The sequence below is a fragment of the Anopheles nili genome, chromosome 2 (genome assembly GCF_943737925.1).
Source record: "Anopheles nili chromosome 2, idAnoNiliSN_F5_01, whole genome shotgun sequence".
NCBI lineage: Eukaryota > Metazoa > Arthropoda > Insecta > Diptera > Culicidae > Anopheles > Anopheles nili.
This window is the reverse complement of record NC_071291.1, coordinates 75,200,661-75,216,902: the sequence shown is the minus strand read 5'-3', so window position 1 is coordinate 75,216,902 and position 16,242 is coordinate 75,200,661. Positions and strand designations below refer to the sequence as shown.

The window sequence follows — 16,242 nt, the reverse complement described above, 5'->3', positions numbered from 1 at the left end:
ACATCCTCCGGACAATCCCGGCAGGTTGCGCGGGAGCCAGCGCCATTTGGCCCCCGGGGCGTCACCTCATTTCGAGCCCCTTTTGCAATCGGACGCACAAGCGAGCATTGTGTGGACGATCTGTTTTCCTTTTTTTTTGCTCTCTGCCTCCCATTCGAAACCACGCACGTTCGAAGCATTCAACCTGGAGGGAGAAATTAATTACAATCCCACCGTATCTGGGCCCTTCGAACTCACACACCGAGCTCGAGTGCTCTCGGGCCGCCGCGAGCAAATTGAGTGCGATCGCGATCGATTGCGCGACAAGCCGCGGGCTCGTATGATCGACAAATCGCCAGCCTTTTGCGTGATCGTGAAGCTCTCTCGCCTTTCTGTTCGCAATCCGCTGGCTCGATTAACAGTGCGCCCTACTTCGCTTGGCATCCCTTTTCGCTGATGCGATGCGTGTCGGGGATTCGGTTTCAATCAGTCACCACTGGCGTTCGCTTGAGATGGCAAACCACTCGACGGCCATTGCCGGTGGCACTTACTGTCCCACACACACGCACGCATACTCGTTGAGACCGATCGTGCTAAATGGAGACGTCGATCGATGGCAGAAGTGCAACCGGTGGAGTGCACTTGGCTGCAGTAGGTTGGCGTTTTACGGTTGCCACTCGAGCTACGAGATTGCGGGAGTGCAAAGAAAGAAAACGAGATGTTTAAGGTGCGAGCTTGTAAACCGATACGCACAAGAGCACGGGCGGAGACGTTCGGTATTGTTATTTTATCCCGTAATGAGACATGAGAGGTCGCTTACGCAAGACGCGAGACGGGATCTCGTAATGAGCGAACGAATAAATAAATGCATACGGATCTTATCTTGTTTGTGCGTCTTTTTACGCGAGGCGAGCAAGTCAAAAAGGTCATCTTGTGGAGCCTTACCGTGATTGGGACGTCGTACGCAACGTCGCATGTGTCCAGCTTGCGCTTGAAGCGCAGCACCGTGTGCGTCTGGTTTTCGTAGCCCAACAGCAGCACGTAGTCCTGGGAGGAGTCGACCAGTGGTTCTCCATCGCCGTGTTTCTTCACGTGTCGGTCCTGTCGGAGAGAGAGAGAAAAAGAAATGTGAAAAGGCATACTTAAGGATTGAGCTAGTACATTCTGTGTATGGATTTGCGTGTCGTTAAAAGCTCTCGGGTGCATGTCATTAGGGAGTTTTTCTCCAAAGGGAAAAAAGGAAAATCCTTACACCCAGCACCACCTGTTCGGGGTGACGCACCCACGCCGCTTAGGAAAAAACGTCCAAAATAGCATCATTATTTCTCCGCCACTTGAAGTAATGGAGAGCAAACAGCTAAAAGGGGGAACAGCAAATTAATGATTAATGTGTTTGGCATGTGGTTATCGCGTGGCGTTGGTCTGCGTGAGTCATGCGTTCGGGAGAACTTTCCTCGATTCGAGCTCACCACCTGAGGTTGGGGTTTTATTTTTGGGGTGGTTTTTTTTTAACTTCTTCCTCTACCTTTTCCAAAACCAATATCAATCCACCGAAAGGGCTGTTCGAAGCGCTATCGGTTGGCCATCGCCCTTACCCTTGAGGGAGCAACCCTTCGTAGAACGACGACGACAGTGCGAGCCTCATCTGCATTTCAAATCGTACGCACCATGTTTTTTCGCGTTGATTTGTCAGCAACAAATGCGCCGTCCCTTTTGTGAGGGCTTGCCTTTCGAGCGTGTTTGGAGAAGGTAGTTTTCAGAAGCCACAAACGGCGGCAACGACGACAACGACGCGCCGTAATTATCGTTTGTGTGTGCGCTGCTGCTGCTGCTGCTGTTGGTGGAGTTTTATTTTCACGACTTGTCTACTTCGTTTTGTTTGGCTAGCGGTCGCTGAACGACCTTCTTACCCCCTCGAGACGCGTTCTCGTAGCGAAACCCGCCCTGCAGGAGCGCCTCCATCTTCGCAACTCATTAAAATAACAACTCCACGCAGGCACAGGGACTGCAGCGGTTGCGAAGGAAGTGCGAATTTGCCGCCTCTTGGAGCCATTGTCTCGAGGGTGCGCTCGAGGGTGGCAGTCGGATGGAAACCCGAGAGAAAAAGAGAGGGCACGAGAACATGAAGTGTCCGATCGAAAACACATCCCAAGAGCCGGCAGTAAAAGTCGCGGATAAAACCGCTGCCACATTTATTCCGATCGAGCATCGGGGGTTGTGGAATTCACGACTCACCCTTGCCGAAGGAAACCCGGGGGTGAATTAAAATCTGCGTCTGCGTCTTTCAAGTGACCCCGGGAGCAAGTAACCACCGGTCGCGTGGTATTGCGGTGACGCGCTTACAAGCCCGAATCTCTCGTCGTTTGGGGGCCTGATTGACCGCAATTATTCAATTACGCTGCCGCACCGGCGAATGTCGGTGCGTCCGCTGCAAAGGTCAACGCAGTCGAGACTCGCCGTTGCATGAATCAGCGTGTTTGCGAGCGCCACCGGAAGCCGGTTTGGTTGCGTGGTTGCTTCTGCCAGGAGAGTGTGGCGTGCAAACCCATCGATATGTTCGATATTCATTAGTCACGTCCCTTTGCCACGGTTTGCAACGACCTCTCGATGGAAGGGTTTTAGGATCGAACTCGAGAAACTTCGAGTGCAGGGACGTCGTCGTCGTCGTCGTCGTCGATGTAGCTTTAATTAAAATCCGGAACCCAACTACCAAGCAAGCCTGCCGAGGAGTGGTGAAGCAGAAGTGTTGGATGAAACAAAAAAACTCACCCCATAGACACACAAGATAATTCCCCAAGCAATCGATCGAATCGCGAGCGAATAGGACCGGCAAACCTCGGGAGCTTAAAACTCCATCACTGGCCCCCGGGAAAACCCCGACGGAAAGTTCCTTCGCCGGAGGTGGCGAGTTTCGGCATTGAGCGTTCAATTACGACAGCGGAAGCAGTGGCAAAGGAACCACCATAGCAGCCAGTAATTCACCGTTCCGGCCGAAATTGCTGCACGAACTCGCGTGCCTCGTTCGAATGGGAAGGCTGCACGGATTGCACCACCGTTCGATGGGGAGCATGTTGCCGATGAAGCCATAATTAAAACCAAACAATTAGCCGATGCGCACCGGGAGCGTTCATTAGCAATGCGATACGATCGGAAAAGTAGCAATTCCCTGATTGGGGAAACCTCCCCCAAGTGGAACGGTCAGAAGCAGACGTGCATTCTGATGATGTTGAGCGTTTCAAAGGAAAAAAAAAATGTTCGCGATATCTGACCGGGAAAACTTCGCCGGATCGCTTTGACAGATGTCACATTTAAATGCACACCGGCGTCGCCATTGAAAACCACGTGTTAGTTAGGAAAGCACCCATCGAAGCAACCCTCAATTATTGACACATTCTGGGGGATAAAAAACCATACCTTCGCTGGAGAAGATAGATATCTGACTGGAAGTACTTATTTCCCACGGCATAAAATGTGTTTCGGTTCTTCTCTTTTCGGGCACCATGATAACGCAGTACATTTTTTATTCCTCGCTTTACCAACGCTCCGGAAATGGCTTCATCTCAACGCCATTCAAATGGCAAACAGATGGCGAGATTCACCGCAACTACCCGCAGTTGTAACCCCACGTAGTGACGCTAATACTCGCGCTCCGGTATCACTCGTCGATTCCCTTTTTTTGTGGGTGTATGTGGGGTGCTGTCAGTCCTTCCGGTAGGGAATTTCCCCGAAACCGCGATCGTTGTGACGGAACGCATTCAGCCGCTCCTGAAGGACGTTTTGAGCATCGTCACCAAACCGCACAACACGACATTCCATCCCTTTGGAAGATCGCAGGACGACCGGGAACGCCATTGTGCCGTGCGTGCCGATTGAGTGTGCCACGACACATCCGGGCGAAGGCGCACCGTTAAGATTGTGCCTGCCATGGCGCACGTTACTCACACCTCACTGGTCGTTCGGGACTGAGGAAAAGCGGACCGAGGTGACGCCCGGAAATGCCTGGGAAATGGTGGAATTTTCCGACACGAGCGCTCGCGCACCCCCAACGGTCTCAATTACCGGGAATACACACTCATTCTCTCTCTTTCTCTCTCTCTCTCTCTGTATGTCTTTCATTCCTTTTCGCGGCATCTGATACGGTCGCGGCCTGTCAACGCACCCGGCAGGTCACCGAGGTATGGAAAACCGATTCACCCGGTCCATTTGCCCTCCTCCGTCATCGGCGTGCGACAGCCCCAGCATCATCATCATCGGCACTCCGCGCGTCATCATGTTTCTACGCGTCCGGGACGGATGGTGTGGATATCGTTTCGGTTCCAGGAAGACTTGGTCTTGCTTTCGATTACGAACCGGGAAACTCGCCGGTCGGTGGGCTGGCATGACGCTTTCCACCACGCAAAACCCGTCGGGAGGGTGGAAAATTTTGCAGGAAATTGAATTTTATCGCACAATAATATGATTTCGATTGTGACGCTGGATAGCGCCGTCGTGTTGCGTCCGAATGGTGTCAGCGGCTACATCGCTGACTCTCGCGGCTGAGTACGCGTTTTCCCCGGGCACGAAAAAAAAAACCCCACCGTGATAAATAAAGAACCGAAGAAAGTCAATGTTGCACATCGCGACGCGGGCCGTAGCAGGAAATTCGATTCGATACGACGCTCGGTAGCGGGTGATAATTGAATTCGTTTAAAACACACCAGAGAACAACGCCAATGGGGATGGTCGAATTAAATCGCTGCCTAAACCTCGCCCCATCAGCTTGGGGTAAGTGGATGAGCTTTTTTTTTTGCTCTTCCCACCACTGCATCCTCTCGTACAAACACGAATAATTAATGAGAGCAGCAGAGACGGTCTTTATGTGCAGCCCGTTTTTTTTTCGCCGTTCGACAACGACATCACTTGCGACGTCTTGAGCGCAGGAGTTGAATTATATGCAAATTGTCGACGCAAACTTGCGCTCCGGAAAGGAAAAGGCAAAAAGTTTGCACCAGCAAGGATTCGAAATGAACAAATCAACAATGGCGGCGTGGCGTTATTAAATTACCACTCGGAAAAGATTCGCTGGAAAAGTGCTTCCGTCGCGTAAGCTGTAATATTTTCCCACTGAGATGGGCGGGAAATGTTTTAAATATTAAATGGGAAACAATGTGGCAGCTTGCGTGGGGTTGAAGGCGTAAAAAACGAGTCTCGAGCCTCCCTGCTATGGTGACACGGGAGGGCCGAAGGCCAATTATCGCCCGTATCCCGTAGCTTCGTTAAAAGCGGAACAGGCAACGGTTCCTCTAGCGGGCACACGCATCCCCACTCGAAAGGGGGCAAAAAAGAAGAAAATCCCCCGTTGGGGAAACACACTCCACAGCAATTAGATGCTGTCCGCTACCATAATGACCACCTTTAGCTGGCCAGCCGCGGAAAGATGGAAAAGGGGCCAAATTTTCTGTGCGCAAAAAAGAAAAGAACCAAGCAGCAGTATAAAATACCCCCTCACGAGCTCCTATTGTCACTCGTGGGTCGCGTTTGCGTGCTCGCGTGCTCGCAACCCCTTCGGGAATTATGACCGGCGATGATGGACACAATGAAAGGGTGGCCGTGGGTCGCTCCGAGGTGGCTAGCTGAAGGGAAGCGCAACGGAAACATGTTTTGGAAACAATTTTCATCGCTCACGCCAATCTCGCGGCGAGTTTTATTTTGGCCTTTTTTTCCCTCTTGTCGATTGCGCAGCTAAAATGGGAAAGATTAATTCAAAGAAGACAAAAAAAACGAACACATAAACACCTCCGATCTGATTCACGCATCGACTGCCCGCGCGCGATTCGAGGTAGCCCCGTTGCTATGGCGATGAGATGCCAGACCGCTTTTGGGGCTGTCGTGTCGTGGATTATATTCGTGTTATTGTACTCCCTTACTTCATGGATTTCACCCTCCTATGGGAGGAGGTGTAGAGAGCGCGCATCTCATCCGGAGATTGTTTGGCTGTCACTGGTGCCGGGTAGTGGGCTTTCTTCCCGTGTGGCAGGCGGCTCGATTTGAATGAAATCATAGTTAAAAAAAACACCAGAAACCCTTCGCGAGAAGGAGGTGTTTATCACGGATCGGTGATCTAGTTTCGTGAGGACCGCAGCCACGAGCCACGCAGCCCCGAGGAGCGAGTTTGTTTACTCGCTGCCTATTTCTGGCCATCGAGAACGGTTCCCGAGCCCGTGACGGAGGCCCTTTGCACGAGGCCACCCGCACTGAAGGGCTGGAGATTGGCGTTTCCATACCAGCAGGGATTATGATTGATGGGTCCACCGGCGTGCAGCCCTTTTTGAGCTCACTTTTGCGTGCAGTTGCGTGAAGGATTTTGAGGCTTTTCTCCGGTCTCGGCGAATAATTGCCGAATCCACAAAACTGTGTAACCCACCGTTGGAGCGAGAGTCGTGCATGATTGACATAATTTGAATGAGTGGGCTATTATTGGAAGCTTCATGAAGCTTTGGTCGTGCTGATATTGCATCAGGAGACCAGAACCACACGAGCTATCGAGCCTAAACCTGTCCATTGACCCGCTTCGAAGGGCATACGGACCGTCCATTAGAGTCAGTGGTTTCGTAGAAAATTAATTAATTGATACTCGCCCTCATTGTTCGTTTTCCCATCGTCTACATCAGGAACGGCTAGTTTTATTCCATCTCCCAAGGAGGTTACCCTTTTTGACCTAAGTCCATGGGCTTCATTGAACTCGAGCTCCCGGAATAAGTCGAACCCATTTGTTCAATCATCGTTCCGGCGTAAGTAAGACAGCCTCCAAATGGCAGCAACAGGTAATATCGACCTCCGAGAAGTGAGGTCGCTTAAAAGCCCCAAAGTGAAGCGGTCGAAAAGTGCCCTCTCAGCGGCGCTACTCGAACCGGCGAAAATGGATATTTCAGTGGCAAGAAGAAGCCGTTTCATAAAGTCGATTTCCGCATCTATTATTCACCGGTGCCGGTGCCGGCTGGGGCGAACCGGTGGATCATCACCACGTTACGCTGTCATTCAAATTAGCCTTCAAATGGATTGTTTGCTTATCCTTGACAATTTCACTCCCCACCACGCGCGCGCGCGCTCGCGGGTTTCCCTCTTGTTTTGAGTTTTGTTCAGCGCCACTCCGCACGGGGCCGTACTTAAAATAAATGCAATTGCCACTTACGTACTCTCACTCCCAGCACCGTGACGTGTACGTGAGCGAGCAGGTGAACAACGGCGTTTTTCCGCCCATTTTCGCTTACCCAACCACCGCGAGCCGAGGCCGACGTACACAGAACGCGTAAGTGAAGTGATTTTCACGACGTTTACGCAGCCACTTACCGAGGCCACTACACCAGCCACTGGTGCTGGTGCGCATCTTTGGGCCACAATTTTCAGCAATTTTTGCACACCATCCTTACCGCTTCGGTTTCTCCTCGGTCGACCCGCCTAATTGTAGTGTGGCCGCCAGTGGCCGCTTTCCCGAGCCGTGTGTGTTCTTTTCGAGGGCGCCAAGAGTGGCTGACGACCGCACGATCACCACGGCTACCTGTGTTTTATTGAGATCTTTCAGCTTGCATTGAGCTATCAACGACTGCGTCACTCACTCGAGCTGAAGCTCTCGAGACCGCGGTTAAAAGCCACCAACGGGAAAGTTTTGGCCAAGCGCTTTTTTGAGTTTTCCAATGCGGTCTCGTTCACGCTCACGCTGACAGAACGGTGGCATTACTTTCCTTAACCACCTAATTATGCCCATCCTGGCCTCGGGTAGGGTTTCGTTCAGCAGCCAGCAGATTCGAATCACGCGGTTTGCATTGCGGTAGAACTTTCCGTCCCAATCCCGGTGCACTATTCAAGGGAAAGCATTTTAATTACAACCTCCCACTCCGGAACTGGTCCAGCCTTTCCTTATTCCTTTCAGGGCGCGGTTTTTTTGTTGCACCCGTAAGATACTGAGCACGGGATTGCAATGAAAAAGACAAGAAAAAGAGCTAAATTAAAGGATAATAAAACCGGGAAAACGAGAAAACTCTCCCCGCACGCGGGTCCGCTCTTCTCGTGGAACTAGTTCCCGGGCTCAGATAGAACTAACTCAGCTCGACGTCGGCAGAGAGCGATAAGTGGGTGTAAGATGATAGATAAAACCTCGAGCCCGGGCGCACAGCCCCTGGACCAAGCCGAATGGCGGCAGCGACAACGACAATTTCAAGAACAACACGATGAAAGGATAAATTCCCGCCGGGCGGCACGTGATCATTATGGTTGCGCCAACCCGGAAGGGTGTTGGAAAACTTTGCAAAATGGATCCTTTTCCTTCTTCGGGCTTGATGACGCGTCCTTCCATCCTTCGAGCGAGAGAGAGAGAGAGAGAGAGAGAAGTACTCGCGAGATGCAACCCCCTTACTGCAACTGGCAGGGAAGGGTGTCGAGTTTTCAAAAGTTGTGGTACAAAACGTAAAACAACCGAATCCACCATCACCGTACAATCCAAAAGTGCACCGCAAACTAATGGCTTTGATAAATGGAGGCGGCCTCTCGCTTTATGATGCTTTATGCTCTGTTTTTGGGGGCGCGTTTTTCGACCAACCCGCGAAGCTGTCATCAAACTGCAGACAACTTTGTGGTGCTGGAATTTCACGGGGTAAAACTGTCATTATGGGGCCTTTTCGCTTAACGGCGCATTGTGGTGGCTCGGTGTTGAACCGAGTATTGGGGTTCATTTTGGCGTGTTTAGCTCGCTTGCTATGAGCGATCGATCGCGTTCCCTCGAGACATCACCAGAGTCGGAATCTCCCCCAAACTCAGCGCTGGAGTGAGTTTACGATCGACCCACGGCGACGCTCCAGAGACCTAATCGGACCCCTGAAAGTGTCATAAAGCCATGCCTGTGGTCTGGGCGGTGGGTTCAATGTGCCCGGGAAACATTTCTGACAATCATCACTCAACAGCAGCCCGGTTTCGATCCATCGATTCCACACAAACGGCACAAACATTCGGAGCACGCGTACGTGAACTTGTTCCGTTCCGCCGGCTTAAGCGGCCCTCCGCCTCCTTAGGGCGGATGTATTTTCGGTGTGCCCGAGCCTCGTGAAAAACCAACCGAAAGATAACAAGCGTATAATTAACCAACCAAACAGCCAATAACGACGGACTCCGGACGGTGAAGCAACAGCAGCCAGGGAGCTGGGAGAGCCCCCAATGATTCATTGTTTAAACAGGGCCCAAACCAGGGGGATGAAACTTATATTTCTTTCTTCTCGTGCACTTCTCGTTTCCCGACGGCCGGCTTTCCGAGGGTTCGGGAGGTGGACCGGCGAACATAAATATTCATCAAATGTTTATGCGACGCCCAAGAGCGTCCTTCGCGCCCGCCGGCCGTCGGGTTCGATTGGATATCGACCTGGAGTGGCCTTTTCCGAGAGTGAGCTAGAAAGAGAGCTTCTCGGTGTGTTTGTTTGGATGGTAGATTAAAATCGAACCAATTCGATGTTGGCCGCGGCTAATGGCCATGGTGGAGCAGTACGATTCTCCGGAGCCAGCACACCGGCCGCAATCAGGGACCCGGTACAAAACCGGTACATTGCCGGGGGTTAAAACACCCCTTGAAACACGCGCAGAATGGAGGACGGTTTCGAGGGTGGCTCGGCGGTGCGAAAGAATGTCGTTTTCTTGATAACGCATTCTCTCCGCAAAAGGCCGGCCGATATCGCGATCCGAATCTTGCAGCTCGTAAATTTACGCCGGCCCTTCAGCGTGGTGGAGAAAAAAAAGACTCGCCCGAAAGGTGCAAATACAACGGACGCGAATGTTGGTTCTAATAATGTGTTGTTTTTTTTTTCTTTTATTGTGACTCCCTGTTTGGCTCCCACCATTCTAATTTGCTCCATTTGCAAATGATCTAAAACAAGATGTTCGCCACACACTCCGTTCGTAGCGTTGGGATTAGAAATTAGCTTGCTTTATGCGACCGCGATAAGCAGACGTTCCACTAGACCCTCAAAATTACAGCTGGACGGCACCGTTGCCGATTCCCGGGAAGGTCAAACGTGAGAATAAGGTGCCTGATAAAAATGAAGCAAAACGGAAAAAAACCTCCCCTCGGAATGGTTGATTTATGGAGCACTGTTTTTCGGCTGACCACCGGAGAAAAAAAACGCAGCCGAAGGATTAGAAACACCCCTTCACGGTGCGTCGTCGTTTTGATTTATGCGTCTAGAAATTAATTCCGCACATCCGAGGGCAAAAGGGGTCTCATCCTGCCGGTGTGTGTGTGTATGTACGGCGGAAATTTTGGACACCATTCGGAACTAGATCACCGTTTCGTTGCTCCTTCGCTTACATCGCAGAACCATATGGCGGCTGTCTGGCCCGAAAGGTAAACAAGGCCGCCCTGTTAGAATTGTTGATTAATAGGACGCTCTCACGGACGGATTAGTGTTGCGGCATGGGAAAAAGAAACAGAGCAGATGAAGTTATTACGATCGCTCACACGCTCAATCTAAACACGGCAATCATAATTTACCGCGCGACACTTCGGAACTGCGCACGGGTGCGATGCTATTTGCGTTGTAAATTGTAATGTCCAACAGATGACGCTCTTTCTCTGGCGTGAGGTTGGAATCCGGAATGCTTTTAGCGTGGCCACCGATGGCCTTCGATCGATTGCGGTGATCGAGAAACAGGACAGAGAGATAGATAGATAGACAGGACGCGTCCCCAGAATGGAAAGCAAAAACTAAACACAAACCAGGAACCTGGACAGGGTCGTCCAGAGGTCGCCATATAGTCGTTTCGATCCCGGATGCGCGATTCAGGCTTGGGACGACCGAAACCGAAAACCAAACAAACGCGCCTTTGCCATCTCCGGGTCTCCGGCCGGGTTCGGTTTGTTGTCTCAAGTGTTTGACATTGTACGAGCCGCCCATTGAGCGATGGGTTTTTGCTGTGGCATTCCGACGGTACTTCTCTGCCGTACACCAGCACCGACACGATAGACAGACAGGCCGCGTAAAAAAAGACCCTCTCTGTTCGGACCGCCACCCGGGTGTACTGACGGGAGTAATGGACTAAATTTAAATACGTACGCACGCGGACAGAGACCAACTGACTCCACAAAACGCCAGAGACCAGAGGGTGGCCTAAAAATATCCCTTCGGTGTGTTGTTCCGGCGTGGGGTAGAAAAAAAGGGCGGAACAACGCCATCACAACACCAGCACCGAGGTGCAGTTGCAGTTCGACAGACCGCTCGTGTGACTGACAGGGAACGCACGTTATAGTTCAATTTACATTAATTAGTCCGCTCCATGGGGCCCTGACAGTGCTGTGGTGGTGTCTTGGGCTGATTATGTGCCTGGTTTCTCCAAACGAGCCCGACAAGACTGCACCGTTTATGGCTCCCTCCGGAGGTGACGGATGTCGGAAAAACACATCGGCGCAACCACAACATCCGTCCGAAAGGGCACCCGCACCGGGTTCCAAGGTGACACCAGCTGGAAAAGGCCAAAATCGAAAGCTAACCCTTTGGCAGGCCGCTGACCGTCTGTCTGGACATTAATTGACTTGTAACGATGATACGGTCCTCGATTCCCTGGACGCCATGGGCTCGCAGGAGCCTTGGAAACTGGGGCTAAAAACCCGACACACACAAACCAACCGTGAGTGTGTGTGAATAAAGGCAATAAATTTCAGTCGCTCACCTACGTGGGGACGCTTCGGCAAAAATCCAACTCCCAAGTCGATGTATCCGCGGCAGTCCGGTGTTTCGGATACGGATAAGAAAAATGACCCACACGTGGAGCCTTCTCCACAGATGGGCTGATGTTCCGTACCCGATCGGATGATATCTTCTTTCCAGTCGGACACATGACTACGAACCGCCCATGTCCTTGTGTGACAGTCCCAGCGGGATACTGACCCAGGTCCAGGAACGAGAGCCCAAAGGCAAGGAAAAACTATGACCACCATCAACCGGGCGTCATCATCATTATCTTTATATTCGTCATCATCATCGTCATCGATACCTCGGATGCCCGGAGTTGAGGACATCGCGAAGGTCCTTGTCCATCGCGCTGGACGTTGTTTGAAAAGCCACCAGTTTAACATCCTCCTCATCCTGGCCTGACAGTGCACATTGAGTGACAAACGTCCCATGTTGGGACTTTTGGGGATAGAATAGTGTGACATTTTCTTGGACGTTCTCGACACTATTACGTTGCCTACTGTGTAAAGAAAAGCTCAGTGTATGAGCTTTGTTTAGCATATTATTCATTTTTCAAAGCTTCCAATTTTGACCAACGAAAAATGGCCCATTGTGCTGGAGCCCGCGCGGCATCGAACGGCGTTGGAACGCTCGCAAGGACTCTTCTTCGCCATTTTTGCATTATAAATGGCCGATTCGACGAGGTTGACAAGATGGCGATAAATAATAGATTTAACGATCGTTCGACTACGGCTCTGAAGCCGCCGCAACCGAGAGCAGACAGACAAGCGAGTCTGGGGGTGTGATTTTGCAGCGAATGCAACGAAAACGACCGGAACCCCATCCGTAGCCACCCTCTCTACTCACACACCCCTACTACTTTGCACCCACCGAACGAAAGTGAAATGAATCGTATCATTTACTTATTCATTTGTTTTAAATTTATGATTAATTATCGTGCCTTTTGTCCTCGGGCTTGAGGCGAGTAGTTTCGTTCGCTTCGTTCGCTCGCGATCGCTGGGTTTGCCGGTTTTGTACGGCAATTCTCTCATTTCAGTCTTCCCACCCATCACCCGCTGCGAGCGCTGAAATTTGATCTATGCAAATTGTCCCCGTCGATCGGGAGGGCATTAATAATCCGATTGCCGCAGCGTGCGTTCGGCGACAACGTCTTCAATTTCCTGCTCCCGCTGCTGCTGCTGCTGCTGCTGCTGCTTGGAGTATCATCCCGGTGCCCGGATATGGCGCAGAGTAGTAACACACAGCCTCATGGCGTGGTTTTGTCACCGGTGAAGGTAACCACCGCGAGGAAAACAAAGAAAAACAACACGGAAAGCCACGAGCTCCTATCACGCCGGAAGCGATACCGGCGATGTCAAACTGGCAGCTTCCATTTCGCGGCATTAATTATTCATACCGTAAGAAAATCGATTTTTCACCCAAAAATTAGGACAGATTTTGGCACGCACGCGGGCAGCTCGTGGCGGAGAGGTGTGAAAAAACCCCCGGCAGCTTTGCTGGTTTGTATCACCGATGGCAGCAGCAGGGAGGCTTCCCGTGTTTTACTTTTCGTTGTTTCGTGTATTTTTTGTGTATGGAACAGGAAGCAAATAATGTCATCTCTCGGACAGCCCTCAAAGAACCTTCTCTTCGCCCGTATCGGACAGTTTTTGAACCATCATTTTGGGAGGAAAATTTCAAGTACAAGGGATCCACCACCAGGTGGCCGGTTCAATCTAAAGGAGGTGTTCGATTTTCCGGACCTGTGGGGATTTTCGTTTAACATCAAAAACAGGACGACAGCAGAGGATAAAAAAGGAACAGTTTGCTCTCTCTCTCTCTCACCCACACACACACACAATCTTTCTAGGCTTTTTACCGTCCTGTCAGTTTTAATATTTCTCGAAATATTTTCCACCCAACCCATGGCACCACCACGGTGCCGCTTCCAGAACACGCCCACCCAGCCCGGTCCGTGTCGGTTCGCACATCACCATATTTTCCCAATTAGTACGCTTCATTTACAGACTAATTTGAGGAAAATGAGTCCCGTCTCCTCTCCGTGAATATGCGAAACTGTTGAAGCAACGAACGGTTGGTGTTGAGATGCGCCCCGTGTCCCCGGAGCCGGTGCCGGTGGGTGGAAAATCGAAAACAAATCCCCTTGGTCGGGCCGGAAAAGCGAACGCAAGCAAAAAGGCACCTTCGCCCCGATCGTGAGATTCTATATTTGTGCGGATGAAGACGTTCCGAGCTCGCACGAGAGAGCTGCCGCAGCTGGGACGTCGAGCATTCAGCTGGACGTCGACATCGACCACATGTGTCACATGGGCGTGACGTTCGTGAGTGAAATATTGTGACTTCGCCGCTTGTGCACCCGTTTTGGGGGATGAAACAACAACGCAACCGTGAGGTGGGAAGGTGGATATTGTCAGCTACAGGAGCTTCGTTACGTTTAAAGCCCGCTGGCGGGTTACATCACGCGCGTTTGTGCACCGGATGATTTCCCCCGGGAAGCACGAGTATGACGTGCCTCACGCGCGTTCGACAGGTTCGCGACCGGTTCGAAGGACCAACCAGGTCGTTCAAAGCCCGCACGCCTCGAGGGAGCCAAAACCGGGGTTTCCGAGAGGTTCGTTTGTTGTGATTGAATTTCAACCCCCCAAACGGTTCGATTGATGCACGTTCGTTGGGCGTGTGTGTGTGTGTGTGTGTGTGGGAGGAGTCGATCTCGAGGATGTCACCTACGCGATAACGCGCTTGCGATGTGATCGATCTTATTTAAACTTTATTCCGCTCAACAAACGATAACGGACAGTTTTGTTTCTTTTAACGCGACCGAATACAGTGCGACACGAGATTAGCGAGGCCGAACACGACGGCTTACCACGCGCTATTCCTTCCAAAAATAAAAGCTGGCCTCTCTCCGCATCGAACGGTCGTCGGTGGTGTCGTCACCATCAATCATACGCAATCGTGCTAATTCTACTGCAAACAGGCTCTTGCCGCGGCTCGTTCCCGCAGGACGGCGTTTAATCAATAAAAGTAAGCAAACATACAACAGCCCGCACAGTTCCCCGAAGCGAGCCATTTGGATATGAATGTGTTCATCAAACAAATCCCCGGGCTCGTGCGTTCCTGAAAGGGTTTCGACTGGTGGGAAAAAAAGCGAAAGCTCCCGGTCCGAATTTTTGCAACCGTGTGCAGTTGCACATGCAGGTACGCTAGCGCAGCGGGAACTGAGTGCGCACCTACGCGACTAGCAATCAATCAGGCTTCGAAAGATTGCGAAAGACCCGCGGCCACGGTAGTATCATCCGTCGCGGACGGGAGCTATAAACAAGACAAAAAAGGAACGCAACCGTTCACTAAACAAAAATCCACCCTGTCGTTTGCATGTGGCCATCATTGGGCAGCATCCCTTTGGCGAATTTGAGGCGAGCGGGAGAGAGAAAAATACGGTGAAACGGTTACGCAACCATCGATCGGTACCCAGTATGGCGGGTGGATTGCTATCAGGCACCGCCGGACATAAATCCATCGGGCAGTGTCGTGCTAACCGGTTACCGCAGCGGCGCAAAAGCGCCCTTACGATACCGGGAACCGCGCACCGGGCGCATAATTGTATGGAATTAAATTTATTTATGTGTACAATCATAATTATACGGTCATCAAAGTCACCCGCAAGTCACCCGGGCTCGCGGGAAGGACCTTAACGGCGAGTGACGCAAAAGCCAACGCTAGTGGCGAGGTGGATGCCCATTCACTGCCCATGCACTCTGGTTGCCTTCGGCCAGCTTTTTGCCATCCAGCCGCATCGGGCGAATTGTGAAAGCCTCGGGTGGGTTTGGCCGGGTGAATGAAGGGATGAAATCCTTTGATGCCGAAGCCAACGAGCGCACCGGAGAGTGGAAGACCTGTTTTTTTTTCGCCGCTTCACCGTTGTATTTTCATCATCATGTGGGCTCTAGTTTGTTGGAGCTCTCGCTTTGCGCCTTTCCCGGACGGACTATTTGCCTAGCGACGGTGGCTTGGGGAAAGAAAAAAATTGCCTTCCCGTCCGGTGTGGCCGATCCTGTCCCGGGTTCGTCCTGACGAGGACGATGAAAATCCCTAGAGAACGGGACACATTTTTACACGAGCACGGGTGCATGAATATTTTTATCGATGGTACAATGGTTGTGTAAGGCAGCTATGGTAGATAAAATCTCCATTTCAGAAGCGCATTTTTGTGTGCCTAAAAGATGTCCGTTAAGCTGAAATTCTTTTAATGTTCGAGTTTTAGGCCATGCTCAACTGCAATTCAGCTTCCCAGGAAACGATAGCTCACTGCTAAAGTTCCGCCCGTAAAAGGAACCCATCGCTCCGACCGACACGTTAATACATCTCCATGTTTTGATTGGTTTGACCACTTTCCAAAGGGCTACTAAAATGGGGAAAAATGGCGGGAAAGCGACTAACGCCACCCCTCCGGTGATATAATGACTTTGATGATGATGATGATGATGATGATGATGATGGCGATGGATGCTTGACCGAGCCCCGTCTAGACGAGGCACACTATCGGCCGTTCCAA

General features: G+C 51.4%; 1 protein-coding gene across 1 annotated transcript in view; it reads right to left on the bottom strand.

Moving 5' to 3' along the window:
• Nucleotides 1–16,242, bottom strand: part of LOC128730161 (MOXD1 homolog 2-like) — an 85,319-nt gene that overhangs the window by 14,921 nt on the left and 54,156 nt on the right. Inside the window, 1 exon segment of the mRNA XM_053823194.1 lies at nt 925–1,080. Within this exon segment, the coding sequence (XP_053679169.1) occupies nt 925–1,080 (156 nt within the window).